Source organism: Hevea brasiliensis, chromosome 12 (assembly GCF_030052815.1).
Source record: "Hevea brasiliensis isolate MT/VB/25A 57/8 chromosome 12, ASM3005281v1, whole genome shotgun sequence".
In the NCBI taxonomy this organism is placed as follows: domain Eukaryota; kingdom Viridiplantae; phylum Streptophyta; class Magnoliopsida; order Malpighiales; family Euphorbiaceae; genus Hevea; species Hevea brasiliensis.
Window position 1 is genome coordinate 2,007,380 of NC_079504.1, and position 23,558 is coordinate 2,030,937.

At 32.8% G+C, this 23,558-nt stretch overlaps 2 protein-coding genes and 1 non-coding gene across 4 annotated transcripts; 1 reads left to right on the forward strand and 2 right to left on the reverse strand.

Annotated features, from left to right (window-relative positions):
- Nucleotides 1-14,090: 14,090 nt before the first annotated feature.
- On the reverse strand, nt 14,091-18,092 carry LOC110666103 (probable LRR receptor-like serine/threonine-protein kinase At4g36180). The gene is made up of 2 exons (XM_021826483.2): nt 14,521-18,092; nt 14,091-14,307 (listed from the first exon to the last, which is right to left on the reverse strand). Exons 1-2 carry the CDS (start codon nt 17,911-17,913, stop codon nt 14,269-14,271), a joined length of 3,432 nt encoding a protein of 1,143 aa, XP_021682175.2. The 5' UTR covers nt 17,914-18,092; the 3' UTR covers nt 14,091-14,268.
- A 1,118-nt stretch (nt 18,093-19,210) lies between these two features.
- Nucleotides 19,211-19,283, reverse strand: TRNAE-CUC (transfer RNA glutamic acid (anticodon CUC)). The gene has a single exon. It is a non-coding gene; the product is annotated as a tRNA-Glu (tRNA).
- Nucleotides 19,284-19,453: 170 nt separating this feature from the next.
- On the forward strand, nt 19,454-23,495 carry LOC110666083 (protein ACCUMULATION AND REPLICATION OF CHLOROPLASTS 6, chloroplastic). 2 transcript variants are annotated; one of them, XR_002497102.2, is made up of 7 exons: nt 19,454-19,840; nt 19,917-20,147; nt 20,258-20,482; nt 20,992-21,252; nt 21,363-22,322; nt 22,814-22,950; nt 23,047-23,192. XR_002497102.2 is itself a non-coding variant. In XM_021826464.2 (7 exons), exons 1-7 carry the CDS (start codon nt 19,550-19,552, stop codon nt 23,332-23,334), a joined length of 2,397 nt encoding a protein of 798 aa, XP_021682156.2. In that variant the 5' UTR covers nt 19,455-19,549; the 3' UTR covers nt 23,335-23,495. The 2 variants fall into 2 exon arrangements, 1 of the variants encoding a protein (XP_021682156.2); XM_021826464.2 differs by having other exon boundaries at nt 19,455-19,840; nt 21,363-22,326; nt 23,047-23,495.
- Nucleotides 23,496-23,558: the final 63 nt, after the last annotated feature.

The window sequence follows — 23,558 nt, forward strand, 5'->3', positions numbered from 1 at the left end:
ATTTGTATGTGTGTAAGTGAACTCGAAAGCAGTTATTTAAAGCTTAATTTAATAAAAATTTAATTTGATTTATTTACTTAATGAATTTAATTTTAGTTTTAATTGTAAGATTTATTTATTATATCAAATAAAGTTAAACTTATGATTATTCAATTCGTTTAAGTTCATATATTAATTTATTTATAGGCACTAGTAATTTATCAATTTTTTAATATATATATATATATATATATATATATATATATATATAATAATAATAAATTATAAATAATGTAATTATAAACTGAAATTTTAAAGTATAATAAAAAATATATATATTGCATGTAGAATTTTTTTAAGCAATATATATAGAATTTATGACTACTATATTTTAATTACTAATAACATTATAATTATAATTAAATCATTATGATTTATTGGAGATATTATTAAATAAATTTAAATAATATAAAATAAAATTATAATAATAATTAAGTTAATTAATTAAGTTTGATAAATTAAATTTATAAATCAATAACTAAATTTAACATGAATAAAATTTACCAACTTAATAAATAATTAATATATATATATATACACAAAAATGTGAAAACCCATATATATTTATTATTTATTATTATTTTATTTTAATTAGTTAATAATAATTTAATATATTTATAATATATATATATATATATTTTTTTTATATATATATATATATATATATATATATATATATATATATATATATATATATATATATATATATATTATTTTTAAAATTAAATATATATATGCCCGGTTGAGGTCTAGTAAACTTGCGGAGTATAGGATCTTTAATGTCTTTTCAGTTTATCATTGCTTAGATATTCGCGTCATTCGTACTTTTTCACCTATCTTAATTTGGCTCATATTTTCATATTTAATACTTGTTTATTAAAATGAATGGGTGCCTGAGTCTATTAAATGTAAGAGGAGAGCTAGGGCCAAGGGTCTTAATGATTCAAACCTTGATCCAACAAGGGAGGTATCACCTTAAACTATTAATCAGACATCTGAACAAACGCCTATGGCTAAGACTGGGACACAACCATTCATTTGTTTCTCCATACTTTTCCATGATATTTAGTACACCACCTACTTTGTTAGAGTATCCTTTATCTGTATCAACACCTATGAGGAATGCAATAGACACTGATATGGTGTATAGGGGATGTATAGTTCACTTTGAAGATAGAGAATTAGCTACAGATCTTGTTTCTTCAGATATATTTGAGTTTGATGTGATTTTAGGCATGGATTGATTAGCCACTTATCACGTTTCATTAGATTTTCATAATAAAGTTGTACTCTTTAAAATTCCTGGGGAGGCAGAATTTCAATTTCAGGGAGATCGCAATATAGCCTCTAGTAATCTTATCTTAGTAGTGAGTGCTAGTCGATTATTGCTAAAGAGGTGTAAGGGGTATCTATCTTATGTTAGAGACGTTCAGGTAGAAGGTGCAAGTTTGGAGAATGTTGCAGTGGTTAAGGAGTTTCCTGATGTGTTTTTAGAAGATTTATCAGGTTTATCCTTGGAGCAAGAGGTAGAGTTTGGTATAGACTTAGTTCCTGCAACTGAGCCCATATCTATGCCACCTTATCATATGGCACCCGCAGAACTTAAGGAGTTGAAGGAGCAGCTACAGGACCTACTAGATAAGGGGTTTATTCGCCCTAGTGTTTCTCCATGGGGTGCTCCTGTGTTATTTGTGTGAAAGAATGATGGGTCTTTGAGAATGTGCATTGATTATAGGCAATTGAATAAGGTGACTGTGCATAATAAGTATCCTCTTCCACGCATAGATGACCTATTTGACCAACTTCAAAGTGCAAAGTATTTTTTCAAGATTGATCTTTGATCTGGGTATCATCAATTGAGGGTCAAGAAAGAAGACATACTCAAGACGGCCTTTAGGACTAGGTATGGACACTATAAATTTCTTGTAATATCTTTTGGTCTTACTAATGCTCCAGCCGCTTTTATGAATCTCATGAATAGAGTTTTCAAGCCTTTCTTAGATCAATTTGTTATAGTGTTCATCGATGACATTCTAGTACACTCAAAGAGTAAAGAGGAGCATGAGCAGCATTTGAGAATTGTCCTTCAGACCTTACGGGAACACAAGCTATTTGCCAAGTTCTCAAAATGTGAGTTCTGGTTAGATAGTGTGGCTTTCCTAGGCCACACAGTATCTAAGGATGGGGTGTGTGTTGATAAGAAGAAAGTTGAGGCAATACTTCATTGGCCTAGACCCACAACTGTGTCAGAGATTCGTAGTTTCTTGGGTTTAGCAGGGTATTATAGATGGTTTATTCAAGACTTCCCTTGTATTACAGCACCTTTAACTAAGTTGACACAGAAGAATATGAAATTTCAGTGGTCTGAGGCTTGTGAAAAAAGTTTTCAGGAGCTTAAGACTCGTTTAACTACAACACCAGTGTTAGCCCTTCCGTCTGGATCAGGGGGTTATGCTGTATATTGTGATACTTTTAGGATTGGTTTAGGATGTGTTTTGATGCAGCATGGACGAATTATTGCATATGCTTCTCGTCAGTTGAAAAGGCACAAGCAGAATTATCCAACTCATGATTTGGGAATGGCTGCAGTAATTTTTGCTTTAAAAATCTGGAGACACTATCTGTATGGTGAGACTTGTGGAATCTTCACTGACCACAAAAGTTTCTAATACATCTTTGACCAACGTGATCTTAATCTTAGGCAAAGGAGATGGGTAGAATTGCTGAAATATTATGATTGCACCATACAGTATCACCCTGAAAAAGCTAATGTGGTGGCTAATGCTCTAAGCAGGAAGTCTTCTAGTAGTTTAGCCCATATATCTACCAAGAGGAGGCCTCTGATTGGTGAATTACATGAGTTGCTAGATCAGGGAGTAGAGTTTGAAATCATAGCTGGATCATTCTTAGCATGTTTTCGAGTTAGGCCTATCTTGATTGATCGAATTAAGGCTGCTCAGAAGAGGGATTCTCAATTGTGTGAGATTATAGATAGTATTCATCAAGGCCAAGCTCAAGGGTTCATGTTAAATGATGATGGAGTTCTTCGTTATGGCACTAGACTTTGTGTCCCCAATGTTGATGAGTTGAGAAGAGAAATCATGGAGGAGACATACCATTCTGCTTACACAGTACACCCAGGTTCAACTAAGATGTACCGTGATTTAAGGGAGCATTATTGATGGGGTGGCATGAAGAGGAATTTTGCAGACTTTGTTGCTAAATGTTTGACTTGTCAACAGGTTAAGGTAGAACATCAGAGACCATCTGGGTTACTTTAGCCGTTGCCTATTCCCGAGTGGAAGTGGGAGCATATTGCCATGGACTTTGTTGTGGGTCTAGCTAGTACACGAAGTGGTTACAATGCAATCTGGGTGATAGTGGACAGATTGACAAAATCTGCTCATTTTCTTCATGTGAATACTACATATGACTTTGCTAAACTTGGACAGTTGTATATAAACAAGATTATTAGTCTTCATGGAGTTTCAGTTTCCATTGCCTCTGATCTTAATACTCAGTTTACTTCTCGATTTTGGAAGAAATTCCAAGAAGCTTTAGGAACACGAGTAGACTTTAGTACTGCTTTTCACCCTCAGACGGATGGACAGTCAGAAAGGACTATACAGACATTAGAGAACATGCTTCGTGCATGCGTTATGGATTTTGGTGGCTGTTGGGATCATCATTTGCCTTTAGTGGAGTTTGCTTATAATAACAGTTATCAGGCAAGTATAGATATGGCTCCATATGAGGCATTATATGGTCGAAAGTGTAGGTCACCGATTTGTTGGGATGAAGTTGGAGAAAGAAGGCTTATTAGACCAGAGTTGATACAATTAACTTCAAAGAATGCTCGACTAATTGGTGATAAACTTTTGATTGCTCAAAGTTGACAGAGAAGTTACGCTGACCCTTAAAGACGTAGAGTTTATGGTTGGTGATCATGTATTTATGAGAGTTTCACCTATGAAAGGAATCATGAGGTTTGGGAAGAAGGGAAAACTTAGTCCTCATTTTGTTGATCCATTTGAAATTTTGGAGAGAATTGGAGCAGTTGCTTACCATTTAGCCCTTCCACCTGGTTTTGCACATGTACATCTAGTTTTCCATATTTCTATGCGTAGGAAGTATGTACCAGATCCATCTCATGTTTTACAACCTCAAACCATTCAATTTAGGGATGATATGTCATATGAGGAGCAACCAGTAAAGATTTTAGATCGACAAATTAGGAAACTCCGATCTAAGGAAGTGGTTTTTATCAAAGTCTTGTGGCATAATCACTCAAGTAGTGAGGCCACATGAGAGGCAGAATCTGAAATGCGAGCCAAATATCCTTACTTATTTGATTCTTCAGGTTATAATTTTGTCTATTCAAATTCAGAGACCGAATTTTTTTAAGGGGGGAAGTATGTGGAAACCCATATATATTTATTATTTATTATTATTTTATTTTAATTAGCTAACAATAATTTAACATATTTATAAAATATATATATATATATATATTTTTTATTGGATGGCCTGCTTATTTATTTTAGATATATATATTATTTTTGAAATTAAATATATATCTGCAATCTGAACAAACTAGTTCAATAATAACTCTTACCCATTCTACACTTAATAGAACTCTTGAAATATATATATACCCTAATCATCTCTTCTGTTAAACTTTGCTCTCAAAACCTGTTTGTCACCTCATTTTTCTACCAAATACTCTCAACAGGTATTTTTATCACCTTATATATATACATATAAATTTATGATTTATAATATAATGTGCAGAAAGAATTCCTAAATTTTTATTTCTCAATTCATCACCTTCGATTCTGTTTTCAAGGTAAAAAATCTCGTTCTTTGTTCAATAATGGGTGAATTTGATTTTATTTTCTCTCTTTGATTTGTTACAACTACTCTAGAAACTTATTTTTATTTAATTTTTTTTCCTTGACCATTGGTATTGAATTGATTTGATAATAATTATTATGAGATAAAAACCTTGAATTCATATATATATATATATATATATATATATATATATATATATATATATATATATATATATATATATATAATCTGTTTTATTTTATTATTATTTAATATTTTCTTTTATATTTTGGGTGTGTAAGAGATTCAAATATTCAATCTATCAGTTGAAATTGTCTCTCTTCCATTGAAAATAACTATTATCTTGGAGGTTCCAGGTGAGTGGTAATTATAGTATATAACACTGTTTTAGTCCATTTTAGAATTTCTTAACATTAAATTTGTTATTAAATGAAATTTTAAATCAGTATTTCAATAATTATTTTACATGTGATTTTCTAGAGTTTTATTTTATTATTGAATTTTATTCCGATTTTAATTAAATAATTAATTTTGTTAATTATCTCTGCATTAAAGCCATTAGGATTCCAAGAACAGGCATTTAGCGTATTTATGTTGAATGATATCTGACTATAAAATTTACTGATGTGTTACACTGAATTTATTTGAGATTGGTTTGATCTTATTGACTCTCTAAAATTATTGAAATAAACTATTGGAATTGCACTATCAGTTATTATTTGTTTTCTGAATTTTTTTATTGATTTTGATTGATTTGTACAAATTGATTTTCTGTTTTGAATTGGTACCTGTGCCCAGTATCTGTTTCTATTATCTGGCCCCACCGTGTGGACTATCACGGTATTATGTTGTATTAGTCATGCATCATTGCAGTTTATGGTTTGCATTAGTATCATATGCATTGATATATGTGAAGGAGGAGGAAGGTATTTAATATCTGGTAGCGCGCTTACCATCTGACATTTGGTGATGTGGGGTATCATCACCCTGGTGCACTGTACCATAAAATTTTTATTGAATGAATTTCTTTTATATATATGTTTTATGAAATTATTTTATTAATGATTTGATAGCATGAGCATGATTTATTTGAATAGAAAATTTATTGTGAAATTAATCAAGCGTCTGCCTGTTCTTATTCCGTTGTGTACTATAATTATCATTCACTGAGCATTAGCTCAAACCACGTTTTCTTTGTCTGTTATCTGTTTCAAATCAGTAGAATTCTGCAGCTGATCCAAATATTCAGTCTATTTTCTGGAGAGGGACAATATTTGATTTGTTCATATGGTATGCCCGAATTCATGTTTCATCGGTCTAATAATTAGTTTAGTTTATTGAACAGTTAAGTTTTTATTTAAAATCTGTTGAGATTCTGTAGTTTACTTATGAGATATTTATGATGTTTATTCAGTATTTTGTTTATTTGGATTTTGTCTATTTTTTTGGGATTAGTAAGTGACAATATATTTACTCAAGATACTCTGATAAGGCTTACATGGTTTAACAATACTTAAATTATGCGCCGATCATGGCTCAGAATGTAACACCCTTACTGTAGCAATTCTATACATTCTACTGTTCCGATGACCGGTGTCGGTTCGGACAGCTAGAATGCCTGGAAAAATAATTAGACTAGAGTGAGGAGTCATAAATAACTCAAATATTAACAAGAAAAATTTTGAAAAAATTTTATAAATAAATACAACCAAGTTAAATGAGCCGGTGCCCTAGCAATGGGTAACCCAGTGGGAAGTTGCAGTTCTCTCAACTAGGAACCCTAGACCCAGGGAAAAAATTATAAAATAATTTTTGAGACTCCAGAGAAGAGTCATTGAGGGTTTTATGGCATTAGAATGCCAAGAAAAGGTTTAGAAAAATTTTCAATCGATACAGACAATTTTAGTCTGTTAAGCCAAACGGAGGGCATTTTGGTCATTTCGCCTTCAGAGGTGATTTTTGACCGACTTGTCCAATTAAGTAAATAATTATTATGATCTAAAATTTGAATAAATATTGTTAAAAAAATTAATTGAAAATGAGTGGAAAAGAAAATGAAATAAAATATAAATTATAGCATCATTATTGTGTCATTAAAAGTCCTCCACCAATCATATTGTAACACACACCTTATAAACTAATTAAAAAGGGATAAAATGAGTTAAAATGAAAAACAACAATCTGCTGCCCTTCTTCTTCAACCAGCCGAAACTCTCTCCCTCTCTATTCTCCATGGATGCTTTTACTTCTCTCTAAAAGTTCCTTGTAAACACACCATAAAATCACTTGTTGATTTCACAAAAATTGCTCCTTGCAACTAGAACAAACCTAAGGTAGCAAAAGAAAAGGAGAGAAAGATTTTTCTTCAAGCTTGGGTTGACACACACAAAGGTTAGTGCTTTAACTTATATTTATTTCTGTGTTTTATGAAAGAAATTAGTAAATCCTACAACTAGGTGCCATAGGAAATTATAGATGAGTGAAAACTGAATCAGACAAAGATATGCGTGAACAATAAATTTTAAAAATTCATAACTGGAATTAAGGATCTCAGATCAGGGTGATTTTTATTTCAAAAGAAACCTTAAGGAATGTTCTAAAACTTTGTAGTTTTATAGCAGACCTGATTCTAATGTTAGGTTAGGGTTTGAGGAAAAAACATTTTATTGCTCAGATGTGGACTCTGTTCTACTGATTTCCTGCAACAGGACAGCCACCTTCAATAAATCATAACTGGAGCCACAAAACTCGAAATGATGTGATTCTTGAGTCCTTGAAACGCTAATTGAATGCTCTAACATCTTGTAGTTATGGCCAAGATCTAATTGTGGTAGCTGCTGGTTGATATTTTTGCATTTCCTTACTACTGTCCTGCATGTACTGGATTCTGGACAGGTTGCACCTTTTTAATTAGTTCTGCAATTTCCGATCTGATTTTGATGTGATTCCAATTGGAGATTGAGTTAAACATATGAAGGTTGATTTCTGGAAAATATAGTCTTGAAATCTTGTTTCTATAAATTATGGTGATTATTTTTGCACCCTGTTTCTGCATGCTGATTGTGCATCGAGTGCACTATTCATTCTAGTAACATGTATATTGCATGAGCTAGAAATTTTAGAGGAAAAATGATTAAGCATGCTTTGATTTAATGAAGTTACATGTAGAAATTAATAAGGAGGAGGCCCATTTATGGTCTAGAAATGAGTGACATGAGGAAATTGAGTGAATAGGCATGCTGCCCTTGGTGACCCGCAGGACTGGTTGTGAGTCCAGCAGGTTTGGGCAGCTATAAATGGAGATGTATAGGTTCAATTGGTGCAAGGCAAATTGGACATGAAACTAGACACATAATGACACAACTTTGGTGAAGAAGCCATGCCCAGAAAATCAAACCAAGTGGACCAAAAATTTGCCCTAATCCGGGTGACCTGCAGTCTGCCTGGGCAAAATGACCAAATGAACAGTATTTGGTCATTTGGCTATAACTCAATGTAGCAAGGTCCAATTGACCTGAAATTTTACCAGCAACAAGTTGAGATATAGACCAACAACTTTCATGAAGAAACCTGACCCAAATTATGACCATAACCTAGTCAAATTGCCAACCAAACTTGAGTTACCAAATCTAGCAGAAACAATTTTACCCAAAATTTTGGAATCTGACCAATCCGGCCAGTTATGGTTTTTAGGCCATAACTTGAGCTACAAAACTCCAAATGGAGTGATTCAAAAAAAGAAATTCAACTACACAAAATGAGGAACAACTTTCATGTTGAACATTTTTGCAAATTCTCACTGCAAAAGTGACAAATGGAACAGTAAAGACAAAGCATGAAAATTGAAAATTCTGCCCAATTAACATTAAGCTTGGAAATGGTATTGGCAACCTATACCAACAAATTTTGAATGCAAAATGTGGTATCTTTGAGAACTTAGGTTCAATAAATTTATTATGTATTAAAAAGTCAATAAATTGAGTGAATAGTAATGTGAATAGTAATACAAAGACACAAAGTATAATAACTAAATTGGTAGAGGAAATTAAGGTATGAAATTTGGAATCCATGAAACATTCATGGATTACTTGGAATAGGAATAGTAATTCACCTAAATGATTTAATGAACATTTAAGTTATGTGAGTATATAGTTAAGATTTATTCCCATTATTAGTAGGTCTAATAAAACATAAGTAATACCACTTGAATATGAAATGACATTAACCTAGATGGATTGTTGAGTATAAATAGGATGAGGTTTACATTAGGATTTATGTTTCCATTACAAATAAGATAATAACACCTTGTATGAGTTATGAATTCATATACATATTGTAATGAATAAATGAATCACATGAAAATATAAATGAAACATTAGTTCTATTTATAAGAGAAAGGAAGAATGTTTTGAGTATAATGGTATATGAACACCATTGTTGTGAATTGTGATCAATATGAATGATGTAAGAAATGTATGAATAGTATGATGAATGTATAAATTATGAAATTTATTATGAAATAATAAAGTCATAAAACACAATATATTAATATTTAATGATATTATGTGCCCTTGTATTGCCTAGACATGTGTGTCAGATTGGATAGTTTGGCATGCCAATAGGGTATTGTTTTAGCAGTACTGCGAAAGGCTTTATGCCTGTATTCATGGCTTTGTGCCCGTATTCATGGCTTTATGCCCGCATTCATGGCTTTATGCCAACATTCATGGCTTTTATGCCCGATTATGTGATATCATGGCTTTTTAGCCATACTGACTGTATACGTGGTTGACGTTCTGCGTCCCATGGTATGACGGCCCGAGGCACCGCGGTGTCCAGTGCCAATGACCCGTTATCCAGTTTAGTCAGCCTGTCATAGGTTACTTGGGCAGTGAAATTTATTGAAATAAGTTAAGAATCTTGGTAATTAAAAATATTAGAAATTAAATAAATGAGTAAGATGACCTAAAATAAATTAGAATAGTTATTTATTAGAAAGAATCGAAATGAACTGGACCGATATCAAAATTTACTTATTATGAAATAATCTGAGACAACCTAGAAAGTATTGAGAAAATGCTAAAAGATTAGCAAAGAAAATTATAACACACATAAAAATTACAAATGTGACTTACATGATAATATAAGCATATATTTATTATTTTTAGATCATTTTTCTATGTACATTATTACTATACATTGGAGAAATAAACACTTCCAAAGAAAACTAAATTAGGATAAAACTTATTAAATTTTAGAAACCGCATGTGAAGTATAAACAAATCTTAATTATTTGAATTATGTTTTATTTCTATCTTTATTTGTATATTATTTCCTTGTTATATTATTGCACCACTAAGCAGCAATGCTTAGCGCGATGGAATTGTTTCCTTCGCGTAGGTACTGAAGCTAGAACCCAATGGACGTTTGACTGGGAATTTTGGGAGTTCTGATCTGCAGAAGTGTCTGAAGTATTCAAGGTTGTCACCTCCTCAGCAATGCATGTAGATAGGGCCCATATAGATCATATTTTGTATTTTGTATAAAATGCTAGATATTGTATTATAATGTAGATTATAAACAGGTAATTAATAGGAATGCGATGTAAATTAATAAATTAGCTTTTTCATATGTAATTAATTTATATATCATGTAAATTATGAAATTATGTAAATTAATGAAATTTGAAAATTTTACTTATGTGATTTGAGCATGAATGAGATTGTATGGATTTGAAGACAGATTTGAAATATATAGATAATGCATGGAAATGAATATAAAATTGAGATATATGAATGAGATTTGAAATATGAGAAAATTATGAGAATGATTGATGAGAAAATTATGATTAGCATGTATAAGATTTTATTTTAGAAATATTGTTGAATTTCAAACAGGTGAATATTGAAATACGCCAAACGATAATAAAATAGGGGAAACTCCGCTAGTTTTTCCGTCGAAAAATAATTGATATTAAATTAAATAAATTCAAAATTATTTATAAAAAAAAAGTAAGATAAGTTAGGGTGCTTCGGCACCGATTGTAGCACGCCTTGCTCGGCTACACTGTAATAGAGTGAGGGGTGTTACACAGAATTTTGGATCGTGACAAAAAATGACATCATAAAATTAAGCCATTTGATTTATTAAAACATTTAAAAACTTATCATGTGTCATATTTTGTAATCCATATGATTTAATGATTTAATAAATAATATCTACTTGGCATAAATATTGATTATTTTAAAATTTAGTTTATCCTTTTTTAATTTTAAAATTTAAATCCTCATATTTCCTTCTCTTTTTATCCATTTTAAGTTGTAACATTTTTATTTTTAATTTTTTTTCTCTTTTTTTAATCCTTTGATTGGTACACATAAATTGATTTAAAATATAATACAAAATATTTATCTATATAATATATAAATATGTGAAGGGAGGGGGAATATTTGTTTTACCCAAATTGCCCTTCATTATTTATAATATTTATAATTATATTTTTTATTATTTAATTTAATTTTATAATTTATATAAATTTAAAATTTTTAGAACTTAAAATTTAATCACCTACATATTTTTAGATTTTATATAAATCTAAAATTATAAATCCTACTTATATTTAAATTTTACTTAATTGATTTTTATTATAATATAATTTAAAATAAAATTTTATAAAAATATCTTCATAATTTATATTATTCACAAAATAACAAGATATTTTATTTATGTAAATTACTTTTTTTTTAATAAATCCTAATATATTTTTATCTATATCTTATAATTATTTATGTAAAAATATTTTAATACAATTATATTTTAATTTATATAAAGAAATAAGAAAATAAATTAATTTTTGTTAGCTAGATATATGAATTCTTTTATTAATGTTTTTTAAGTTTTCTTTTAATTTAATTTGTTATAACTTCATTTTAAAAATATTTCATATAAAATAAATTTATATTTTTTAATTATAAATATATTTCTAAAATTTCTTAATTATAAATATATTTCTAAAATTTCTTAATTATAAATATATTTCTAAAATTTCTTAATTATAACATAATATATAATTTAGTTGTAATTAAAATTGAATTTATAAGTCCTATGTAAATGATAAGCTCTATATATATGTGCGAGAGAAAAAATATTATAAAAAATTTTATATTTGTTGATTTATAAAAAGTATTTAATTTGTATGTAATATATAATTAAATTATGTGAATTAAAATTTTTAGATAACATATAATTATATGCAAAGTATATAAAATAAATTATATACATGAGAAAAAAATTAAATAGATAAATATATTATTCACAAAATTAATAGTTAACATAATAGGTTAGACTTGAATTTAATTATAAAGTTAATAAAATTAAAGAATTATTGAAATTTATAATATTGATTTTTTTAATTTTAAAATGGTACATTGTTAAAAGTAAAAAAAAAGTGTGAATGTGTGTACATATAAAAAAATATAATGATTTTTAATTTTTTTAATACTATAATCTTATTAACAGCATGGAAAATAGTGAATATATATAAAAAGAGTTAAAAATTGTACTTTAAATATAGAATTATTATTTTAATTAAATAAAATTATATCTAAATATAAGCACAAATTAATATTTTGATTTAAAATAATTTAATTTTCACATGAATAGAAGCATTACATGATTTAATAGAATTTTTATTTATTTAGATTCAATAATATTACTTATAGAAAAATAATTATGAAAATTTTAATTTAAAAATACATTTTAAGTGAGTCTGATAAAGTATTTTATTATAAATCATATAATTGTCTATACATTTTTTTATTATAATTATTTTAATTAAAAATAATGATATACTAATGTTAGTGCTTTTTATCCTATTAGCATTGATTTTTTTATTTTTTATATAAAAAATTTAGTTATAAATTTATTATTTATTAATAATTTATTAGTATTAATATATTTATCAAACTTATTGTTAAAGTTTTTTTGCGTATCACAAGAAAATATAAAACTATATAAAATATTATATATTAAATAAAAATCAGTAATGTTAATAATTATTGATATAATGGTTCATAGTTAATTTTATAAAATAAAATTAAAAATCTAATTCAAAATAACTAAAAATTCAATATTACATGGAACTATACCAAATTTAATTTGTTTGACTATTATATATATAAATACTTAAAAAAAATTTAGATTTTTCATGGTAATTATATATATTATATAAAAAAATTATATAATACTAAAAGTTAATTTAGTCTTAATAAGCTCATACACTTTATTTTTAAAGAAGTTTAATACGAAAATATATAAATCAATAAAATAATAAATAGTTAAATTTATATATTTACAATTATAAAGTTATATTATAATAATAAATTTTCATAATAAATTTCACCTATATAACTTTTTTTTTATTTTAATAGATATACTTTTCTTTTTCATTGATTTAATATAAAAATAATAAGTGCATATATAACATATATGTCATAAAAAATAAAAATTATTATATCATCATAATTATAATTAATATATTATAATAATAATATATTATATAAAAAATTAAAAAAATATAAAATATTATATTACTATACATATAATAAATATAAAAAATGTGTAACACACATTTAAAAGTAAACTAGTCAAAATTTAAAATTTAAAATAGTATTTATATCAATTACTATTAAATAATGCATATATTAATACTAGATTATTTTTATTGATAATTTAATTATTTTATATTTTTTAAAATTTATATAATTATTTTTTAATTATTTATTATGTTTTATTTTTAAAATTAAATTATTTAAAATTTTTTTTATTGTGTGCATAATAATAAACTGTTTTTCATGCGTTGGCTTTTTTATCTTTTTATAAAAAATATGAGGCTTTTTTTTTTATGTACCCAAGACGTAAGTCTTGTTTAATATTATTAAATTATTTAAAATTATTTTATCATAATATTTTATAAATAAAAGATATCAATTTCTTTTCAACGGTAATGATAACGACTGTATTTTGCTAACAGTCAGGGATCACGTGCCGGTCAACACTTTCCTAATTCCACTCGGCAACAGCCAGATAATTTAATATTTTATATAAAATGAATTGCAAATTTTTTAAAAATTTCTTATTTATACAAAGTTGTATAATAATATAATAAATATATGTATATAGAATTTTACCACAGTTTTTCTTTTTCGATAAAGCCACCTGCGGTTTCACCACTCGCATTAACGGCTACTTTTACCCTCCACCAAATCTCGCCACGTGTCGCTTTTGGCGGGAATTGAAATTCCATGTCGCCTACGGAAGGAATCACGGAAAATGCATTTTTTTTTGACATTCGAAGTCGACCTAAGCTAAACTTCTTCAACGGCGTCGTAGGGTCAAAGCAATGTACAATATCTTCTGCAAGTTGAGAAATAATAGTTGAAGAATAATAACAAAAGACCCACCACCACAAAATAAAGTTTGAAATGATGATTGATAAGCTGATAACACTTATATTAACTTGCAGAAAATAATGATCAAGAATGATACTTCTTCTGGGGAAGTAATCCTGTTTCAAATGATCATAAAAAATAATAATTGTTCATAAAAAAAGAAAGTAATTGTTCAAACCGTAGACGTTGGTGTGGTGGGATCAGCTGAAGAGGGAATATCTGGTCCAACCCTGCAACCTTCAAGCATGAAAACAATGTCAGCCATTGATGGTCTGTCGAGTGGATCAGGTTCAGTGCAAAGAAGCCCAATTTTGACTCCTAACAAGAACTCTTCCCATTCTGATGACTCAGGGTCTAGCTCAAGTAACCGTGGTTCCAGTAATTCTGATATTTGTCCACTTTGCAATTGCCTTTTAACCCACTTGACAATATCTTCATCCTGGGTAAACATGATTGTCTTCCTTCCTGTTAGGATCTCTAACAGTACAATCCCAAAACTGTACACATCAGCTTCTTTTGTGTGTTGTCTTGTTAATGCTGCTTCTGGTGGTACATAGCCTAGTGATCCAATTGGGATGGTGGAAGATGACGATGCTTCTGCTGGTGTTGCTATTGTTAATTTGTCTAGCCCGAATTCTGACAAATGTGCTTCGAAGTCAGCATCAAAAAGAACATTTTGCGGCTTAATATCACCATGGATCATTGAGACTGAATGTAAGAAACCTAAGCCACGGGCAATGCCTAAAGCAATTAAGTGACGCATTGGCCAGTTTAGAACATGCCCATCATGGTGGGAAGCTTCCTGAAGGAGAGTAGCTAGGTTTCCATTAGGCATGTAATCATAAACAAGCAGCCTTACGTCAGGTGGTCCTGCATAGTAGCCGCGCAAAACTGTTAAGTTTCGATGCTTCACCTTCCCTAGTGATTCTGCTTCTTTACGAAAAGTGCCTTCTTCAATTGATCCATCAGGGAGGCGACGGATTGAAAGCACCATTCCATCTTGATATGAGGCCTTGAATACGAGCCCATATCTTCCTCTGCTTAACACATTTTCCTCATCAAATTGCCTTGTTGCTTCCAACGTTTCTGCATATGTTATCTTGTTATTGAACATTACTAGTTTTGGCCCTCCATTCTCACCGCTTCCACGACCCCTGCATGCTCCCGAGCTTGCTCGAGCTGGGCTTCGCTTCTTTTCACCAGTTACACCTTGTCTAAGCCTCTTGCGCCAGCGTAAGAGGCTGTAAATGTAGCCACAGCAACACAACAGTAAAAGGGAAGAGCCAGCTACAGCTACACCAATGAATAGAAATAGTTTTTTCCTTCTTCTGTTTCTTAAATCGGCACATTCTCTATCCAGTGGCTTCCCACATAATCTTCCATTCATAGAAAACACAGAGGGATCGTTGAATCGAGAGGCGACCAATTTTGGAATCTCTCCCTCAAGATTGTTACTCGATAAATTTAAGTATCTCAAGCTAGAGATCTGAGAAAGATTCGCTGGAATGGTCCCATTCAAGCTGTTGGAGGAAAGATTCAAGACTGTTAGATTTGACAACCTGGAGAATGATTCTGGTATATGGCCTGAAAGGTTATTAGCATCCAGAAAAAGGGAAACTAGAGAGGAGCATCTGTCAATCTCCTCTGGGATTTCACCGGTTAAATTATTCTGGCCCAAATCAAGATTCTTCAAACGAGATAAGTGAGAGATATCTCCGGGAATGTTGCCCTTCAAATGATTTGAACGAAGTTCAAGCACTTCAAGGCCAGAACAATTACCAAGCTCTGCTGGGATTACACCCGAAATGTTATTCTGGGATAATGAGAGAACAATTAGTGAACCTAGAAATCCGTAGGTTGCAGGAATTGCACCAGTGAAAGAATTAGAAGTGAGATTGAGATACTGCAGACTAACTAAGCTGCTAAAACCTTCAGGAATATCTCCAGATAATTTGTTATTTTCCAAAGCAACAACCTGAAGACTTGGCAACCCAAAGAGCTCAATTGGCAAATCGCCAGACAAATTCTGCTTACTTAAATCCAGAGTGGTGAGTTTCGACAAACTCCCAATACTCACAGGAATCCTCCCAGAAAACCCACAGGCACTCAAATTCAAAACCAGCAAACCTTTCAAGTAACCAATATTGTAAGGAATCTCTCCGGAAAATTTATTATAGCCGAGATTCAAAATACTCAGATTACTATGTTTGAATAACTCCTCTGGTACATTACCCGTGAGATTGTTGTTATTCAATTTTAATGATTCAAGCTCCAAAAGATCTCCAAGGCCAGGCGGAATCGAACTGGACAAGAGGTTCCCTCCTAAAGACAACGACTTCAAGTTTCTTAGTTGACTCAAGAAAACAGGAATACCACCCAAAAACCTATTCCCTTCCAGATCAAGAACTTGTAAGGCACTGCATTTTACAATCTGAAAAGGAATATCACCAGTTAATGAATTATTAGCTACTCTTATTTCATCCAACCTCAAAAGATTGCCAATCCCAGCAGGTAAAGCACCAGAAAAGAAGTTTCCAGAAAGATCAATCACTCTAAGCGCCGTCATATTAGTCAACCAAGATGGAAACATGCTTTGTATGTGATTCTCGTGAATGTCTAAGACCTCCAAAACACTAACGCAGCCTCCTCCATTTGGCGGCTTAGCAATACCGGTGAATGCATTGAACCCCAACTGAACCATCCTCACCGAAGAAAAATTACCCAAAACATCACAGAAAATACTTGCAGGAACAGAACCGGAGAGTTCATTTTGCGATAAAGATAGCACTTCTAGTTTAGGAATTGAACCAATGGTCGCTGGAATCAAACCTCTAAGCGCATTATCTTCAGCACTCAAGTGTATAAGCGAAGAACAGTTGGCTATCGCCGATGGCAGAGTACCGTACAGCTGATTGGAGTCTAGCCATAAATACTCCAGCTTTTGAAGTTGACCAATGCTCGCCGGAACTTCACCGGAGAACTTGTTATAGGATAAATTGATAAGCTGAAGCTGAGATTCTATTGAGAAGTTGGCTGGTATCTCTCCGGAGATAGCATTTGAGGATATATCAAAGTATCGGAGGGAATGTGATATATCGCCATGGATTTTTCCGGAAAACAAGTTGTAAGCTACATTAAGGACTTGAAGATTAGTGAGGTTAACGATCGACGGCGGAAGGCCACCGGAGAGTGAGTTGTACTGCAAGTAAACGGCGCGTAAAAGAGAGCATTCCGAGAGAGAAGGAGGAATAGAGCCATTCAAGTTGTTAGAGTGAAGACTTAACTTCCGCAGCTGGCTCAGGTTAGCGAGCTGATCACTGATAGTTCCGCTGAGTTGGAGCCGTGGCAAACGAAGCTCGCGAACTCGATTATCGTAACAGACAATGCCGCGCCAGTCACATGGAGCTGAAGGCGTGGAAGCATCCCAGCCGTCCAATGCGCCAAGGGGATCATGGAGACGGAGCTTGAACGAAGTCAAAGCTTGGATCTCCGACAATGGAACGGCGTCGCATAGACCAAAGGTGAAGAAGGTGGCATAACAAATAGAGAATAGAAAAATAGCCGTTACCATTAGGGAGAACGAATGGGTTGTGGTGGGTAGTGAAAACGGTGGTTAATGGAGGAGAAGTAGTGAAGATTGTTGAGAGATGCAATTGCAGAGTACAAGAGGAGCGTATCTTGATAGAAACAATGCCATATGCTGCGTTACAATATCGTGTGTATTGTTTGTGTGGCCTTCTCTCTCAGAGGCTCTCTGCTAGTTTTCTAATCACTGTGTCTTCCTTCTCCGTTCCCCAAAGGTGCTGTGCCTTTTTAAAGAATTAAATGACATCGAACATGGGGAACTTTTTCAACTTTTTATTCCAGCTGCTCATGGGTTCATCATTCACTCTCCCGTGGATTCTAATCTCAGAGGGGTTTGATAGTGTCACCTCACCGGTGGGTTGTTGGTGACTTAAATAGATCACTGAGGTGAGGTGATAAGTGGGTCAAATAACCTAAAGATTTTAAGGGTCAAATGAATGGCGAAAAGTATAGAATGTGATTAAAGAACTAATAATTTTGCCTTTATAAATAGCGATGCTCTGAACGGGGATTTATCACGTTCCATTCGTAGAAAAGAAAAAGGATTTGATTAGACTGGGTTCGTTTAGAAGTTAGAATCATGTAGTTGTTTTGATCCTGCTTTAGTTGTGTTATAAGACGGCTTATAGTCTGCATTTGCGTCTGCGAACGCTGAATTGTTGACAATTCTGCGGCTGAGGGACCTGCCTAAGTCTAGCCTAGGCCAATCCATTCATAAAACATTTTAGGAAGTTCTTTAATGCAGTATTCTTAGCTTATGATCATGAAAATTCATCACTGGTGAGAACTGTGCATATGATGATGCAATGATGCTCGATGGCTTATTGAAAGGGCACAAGCCAAGCCATTAAGAGATTGTAATTATATGAGCACAAAAATGTATACTTAAATAAGAGGATTATAACTAACCAGATTTGTATTAGTGATATCAAAGTTGTTTTTCTACTCATTTGGCAATTTTAATGTTATTGAGTTAAAAAATTATTAATAATATTAGGATATCTTTAATTTGTTATTTGAGTATTTATATTTTAAAATTTAGAAAACAAGATATATATATATATATATATATATATATATATATATATATATATATATATATATATATATATAGTGAAATTCATGTACAAATTTATTGCAAAATGGCAGGGAAAAACACTATCCAACCATCCATAAATGATCAGCGGACTACGTCAGCAATGGATGTTTTCAATTTAATTTATAGCCCATTAAATGTTGCTCTGGTGGGCCAATTGAAAGCATTATAAAAAAAGGGAGAAAATTTCCGTTGCCGGGAATCGAACCCGGGTCTTTCGGGTGAGAGCCGAATATCCTAACCGACTAGACTACAACGGACTTGGAAATTTTATCCAAAAAATTTCTAAGTAATCAAATATTTCGAGGAGTAGTCATTGGCGAACACAGTATAGAATTATTATTTTTAAAGACAAAAATAATTATTATTAAAAATAAATTTAAATTTACCTCTTAAAACTTACCCTTGTTTTATTAGTTTGTTATTATTGTTATTAAAAAAAAAAAATCTATAGTGAAGTATCGGGAGTAGGAGGTAGTGAGAGCTCAACCCCAAGAAAGAGAGGGTTTAAGCCGCAGCAGCTTGAATGGAGAGCATGAGATGCATAGGCATTGGTACTCCAAGACTGGTTACTCCGCCAATAATCCCCCACCCATCTCTAAGAAAATCCTCCAAACTCATTTGCACCACCACCTACTCCGCCAGCAAATGGGCCGATCGCCTCTTCAGCGACTTTCAATTCTTGAACACCACCGCCGAAACCTCCTCCGACCTCCGCCATTCTCTCTCCTCTTCCACAGCCACCATCGCTCCTCCTTCCCCCACCCATCATTCTCCTCCTGAGCGCCACGTCTCCATCCCTCTTCATTTCTATCAGGTAATTCAATTCCCTCTCCTCTTATCTCTCTCGGGAATTTGGATTTTGATGAACTAAAACGGTAGCTGTTGAAAAGGTGTTAGGAGCTGAGACACATTTCCTTGGAGACGGTATAAAGAGAGCTTATGAAGCTAGGATTTCTAAGCCGCCTCAGTTGGGCTTCAGTCAAGATGCATTGATTAGTCGTCGGCAGATTCTCCAAGCCGCATTTGAAACCCTAGCGGATCCAAAATCAAGAAGAGAATATAATCAAGGCTTGATCGATGACGAGCAGGATACTATCATCACTCAGGTCCCGTGGGACAAGGTAAATCATTTTCCTTTGTTTTCTGATTTCTGTTGAGTCGCCGTTGAGTTCCAGACAAAAAAGTTAGGAAATTGAGCTGATTGCAAGGTGAAAATGGATGGGAATTGTAGGTTCCTGGGGCTCTATGTGTTTTGCAAGAAGCAGGGGAAATTGAGGTTGTTCTTGAAATTGGAGACAATTTGCTTCGAGAGAGGCTGCCCAAGGCATTCAAGCAAGATGTTGTGCTGGCAATGGCGCTTGCTTATGTGGACATGTCGAGGGATGCTATGGCATTGAATCCCCCAGATTTCATCCGAGGTTGTGAGATGCTGGAGAGAGCGTTGAAGCTCTTGCAGGTATTGAAATACATTAACATTTCATTTTTCAATTTTGATGTAGTAATGAAGACTTTCTATTTTATTTGTTTCGCTAATGAATGGTGAAAGCAGAAAAGAAGAGGAAGAAGTATACCACAAACAGAAAAGAAATGAAAAAGGAATATGCGCTTTCTTCTAGCTGGATTATTTTTACATATAATGTCGCTAGAAATGATAGAATAGTTTATTTTATTGCCAGATTATGTCATATTGTCACATAATTAGAGCCAAACAAACATTACATTGCTGCTTTGCTTTACAAATGCATGGAATCGCTTAGTAATGCACTAATTAACAATTATCTTCACATCACTTTGAAATAATTGGAAACTGGATTTAAAATATGCATGCAGTTATACTGCATGAGGCTATGCAGTATTTTAATTTATGGAAAATCTCTTTTGAATTCCATTTAGGCTTCATCACCTTTATGTTGTTGCTGTTATGCCAATGTGCTACTGCTTTTAATATTTTTTTCATGGATGTAGGAGGAAGGGGCTAGCAGCCTAGCACCAGATTTACAGGCACAAATTGATGAGACATTGGAGGAGATCTCCCCTCGATTTGTCCTTGAACTTCTAGCCTTGCCACTTGATGATGAATACTGGATGAAACGGGCAGAGGGTCTCCATGGAGTGCGCAATATACTATGGGCTGTTGGAGGAGGGGGAGCTGCACCTGTTGCTGGAGGATTCACCCGTGAAGATTTCATGATTGAGGCCTTTTTACACATGACAGCTGCTGAGCAGGTAGCGTAGATCAACCTGCATGTCTTTGACTTATAACGTTTGATGTTTATTGTGTTAAAAGTATTATTTATTTATTTTTTTTTATGTATTTTCGTGTTTCCACATGAAAGGTTGATCTGTTTGTAGCCACACCAAATAATATCCCTGCAGAAAGGTTTGAAGTTTATGGAGTGGCACTTGCCCTTGTTGCTCAAGCTGTTACTGGTAAAAAGCCTCATCTTATCCCAGATGCTGATAGCCAATTCCAACAACTCCAACAGATGAAGGTATCAAGTCATGCAAGTGCTGTCTCTGTTTATAGTCTCGAACAAAACCATGAGATAGACTTTGCTCTGGAGAGGGGTCTTTGTTCACTTCTTGTAGGGGAGCTTGATGAGTGTCGTACATGGTTGGGCCTAGACAGTGATAGTTCACCTTACAGAAATCCACCCATTGTAGATTTTGTGATGCAAAATTCAAAGAGTGATGATGATAGTGATCTTCCTGGGCTTTGCAAACTGTTGGAGACCTGGTTGATGGAAGTGGTTTTTCCTAGATTTAGAGACACCAAAGATATACAGTTTAAGCTTACAGACTATTATGATGATCCGACTATCTTAAGATATTTAGAGAGGCGGGAGGGAGGTGGTCATTCACCCTTGGCTGCAGCTGCAGCCATAGTGAGGATTGGGGCTGAGGCTACTGCTGTTATTGATCATGTGAAGACTAGTGCAATTCAGGCATTGCAGAAGGTGTTTCCTCTCAGTCAGAAGGGTGAGAGTACAGGATTGGAAGAAAGTAGTGGTTTGAATTATCCTGTTCTTTCTGTCGAGGGTGAAGTGCCTCTGCAAGAACTTGATGCTGATTATCCTGCCATAAAGGCTGAAACTTCTGGAAAAAATAGTTATGATGAAGTGCCTGAAGAGGATTTGATTATTGAGAGAATAAAAGATGCAAGTGTGAAGATCATGTGTGCTGGAGTGGCAATTGGACTGATGACTTTAGTTGGCTTGAAATATTTGCCTGCTAGGAATGGCTCCTTCATTCGTCGTAATGAAATTGGTTCAGCAATGGCCTCCGACACCATCAATGTGGGTATGATATAATGATACATTTGGAGTAGTACAACCTATCCAACCTTATTTGCAACTACTTAGAATCAGCTACGTAATTGATGTTTTTTACTATTCAACTTAATCTTGGCCAGCTCTACCTCCAAATGATTGAATGATAACTTATTGTGTGGCTGAAATATTCCTGCTAAACCATTTTATAAAAATTGTAATAAAATATTTTTCCTGTGAAATCTTCCATTGTTCTCAAGTGGTCTACATCTCCTGAAAGATCATTAATTGTGTAGCAGAAAACTCTTAATTTCTGGTTTTCCATTTTGCCCCTAATTTTCAGTACTGCACCTGAACATCTTGAACTTCTCATCTTTATCAGATGAATTCTCCCTTGAACTGATTCCTTTTTGCAGTGAAAGTGGTGATCAACTGTCTCAAGTAGCAGTATGCTTATTTGTTCCTTTGTTTTTATGGCATGAATATAAATTACTCCTAATTTAGATTCAATTGTGCAGGGTTCTCACTAGATGACAAATCTGTAGAGGAAATGCCCAGAATGGATGCAAAGTTTGCAGAGTACATGGTTCGCAAGTGGCAGAACATTAAATCTCGGGCTTTTGGACCTGACCACTCTCTAGGAGAACTGCCCAAGGTATGGAAAAAAAATGGTGCTTCTAAAACTTCTTGTGTTGGTCACCATTGCCTGAGAAAGTGTTTGCATACTTCTGACTCTAAGAACAACTTCTAGGTGTTGGATGGTCAGATGTTAAAAACATGGACTGATCGTGCAGCTGAAATAGCACAGCTTGGTTGGGTATATGACTATGAGCTGTTGGATCTGACCATTGACAGCGTGACTGTTTCTCTAGATGGGCAACATGCAGTAGTGGAAGCAACTCTCAATGAGTCGGCATGCTTAATTGATGCAGTTCGCCCAGAGAACAATGCCTCAAACATCACAACTTACACAACGAGATACGAGATGTCATGCTCAAATTCAGGATGGAAAATCACCAAAGGAGCAATAATGATGTAAAAGAGGACATTTGATTGTAAATGCAATCTTTGTTTCTGTTTTACTTGTCCATAATTTCATTGGATTGGATGCAACTTTTTCACAATCTATTTGTGTTATTTTCATGTACTTTTTTTATTATTGATGTGGAATCTGACAGGCACTGACAGAACTATTCAGAATGATGGCCAGCGCAGTAAAATATATATTACTACCTCTGGGCTTGTCTGCGGCCAAATTGCTAG

Bases quoted from the DNA above. Each gene is read 5' to 3' on its own strand.
- LOC110666103 (XM_021826483.2), bottom strand. From the start codon at position 17,913: ATGGTAACGGCTATTTTTCTATTCTCTATTTGTTATGCCACCTTCTTC. The intron at 14,308-14,520 runs GTTTGAACAATT...CTCAACTTGCAG, and splicing joins CCACCACACCAACGTCTACG to AAGATATTGTACATTGCTTT.
- LOC110666083 (XM_021826464.2), top strand. From the start codon at position 19,550: ATGGAGAGCATGAGATGCATAGGCATTGGTACTCCAAGACTGGTTACT. The intron at 20,148-20,257 runs GTAAATCATTTT...TGGGAATTGTAG, and splicing joins CTCAGGTCCCGTGGGACAAG to GTTCCTGGGGCTCTATGTGT. The intron at 21,253-21,362 runs GTAGCGTAGATC...TCCACATGAAAG, and splicing joins ACATGACAGCTGCTGAGCAG to GTTGATCTGTTTGTAGCCAC.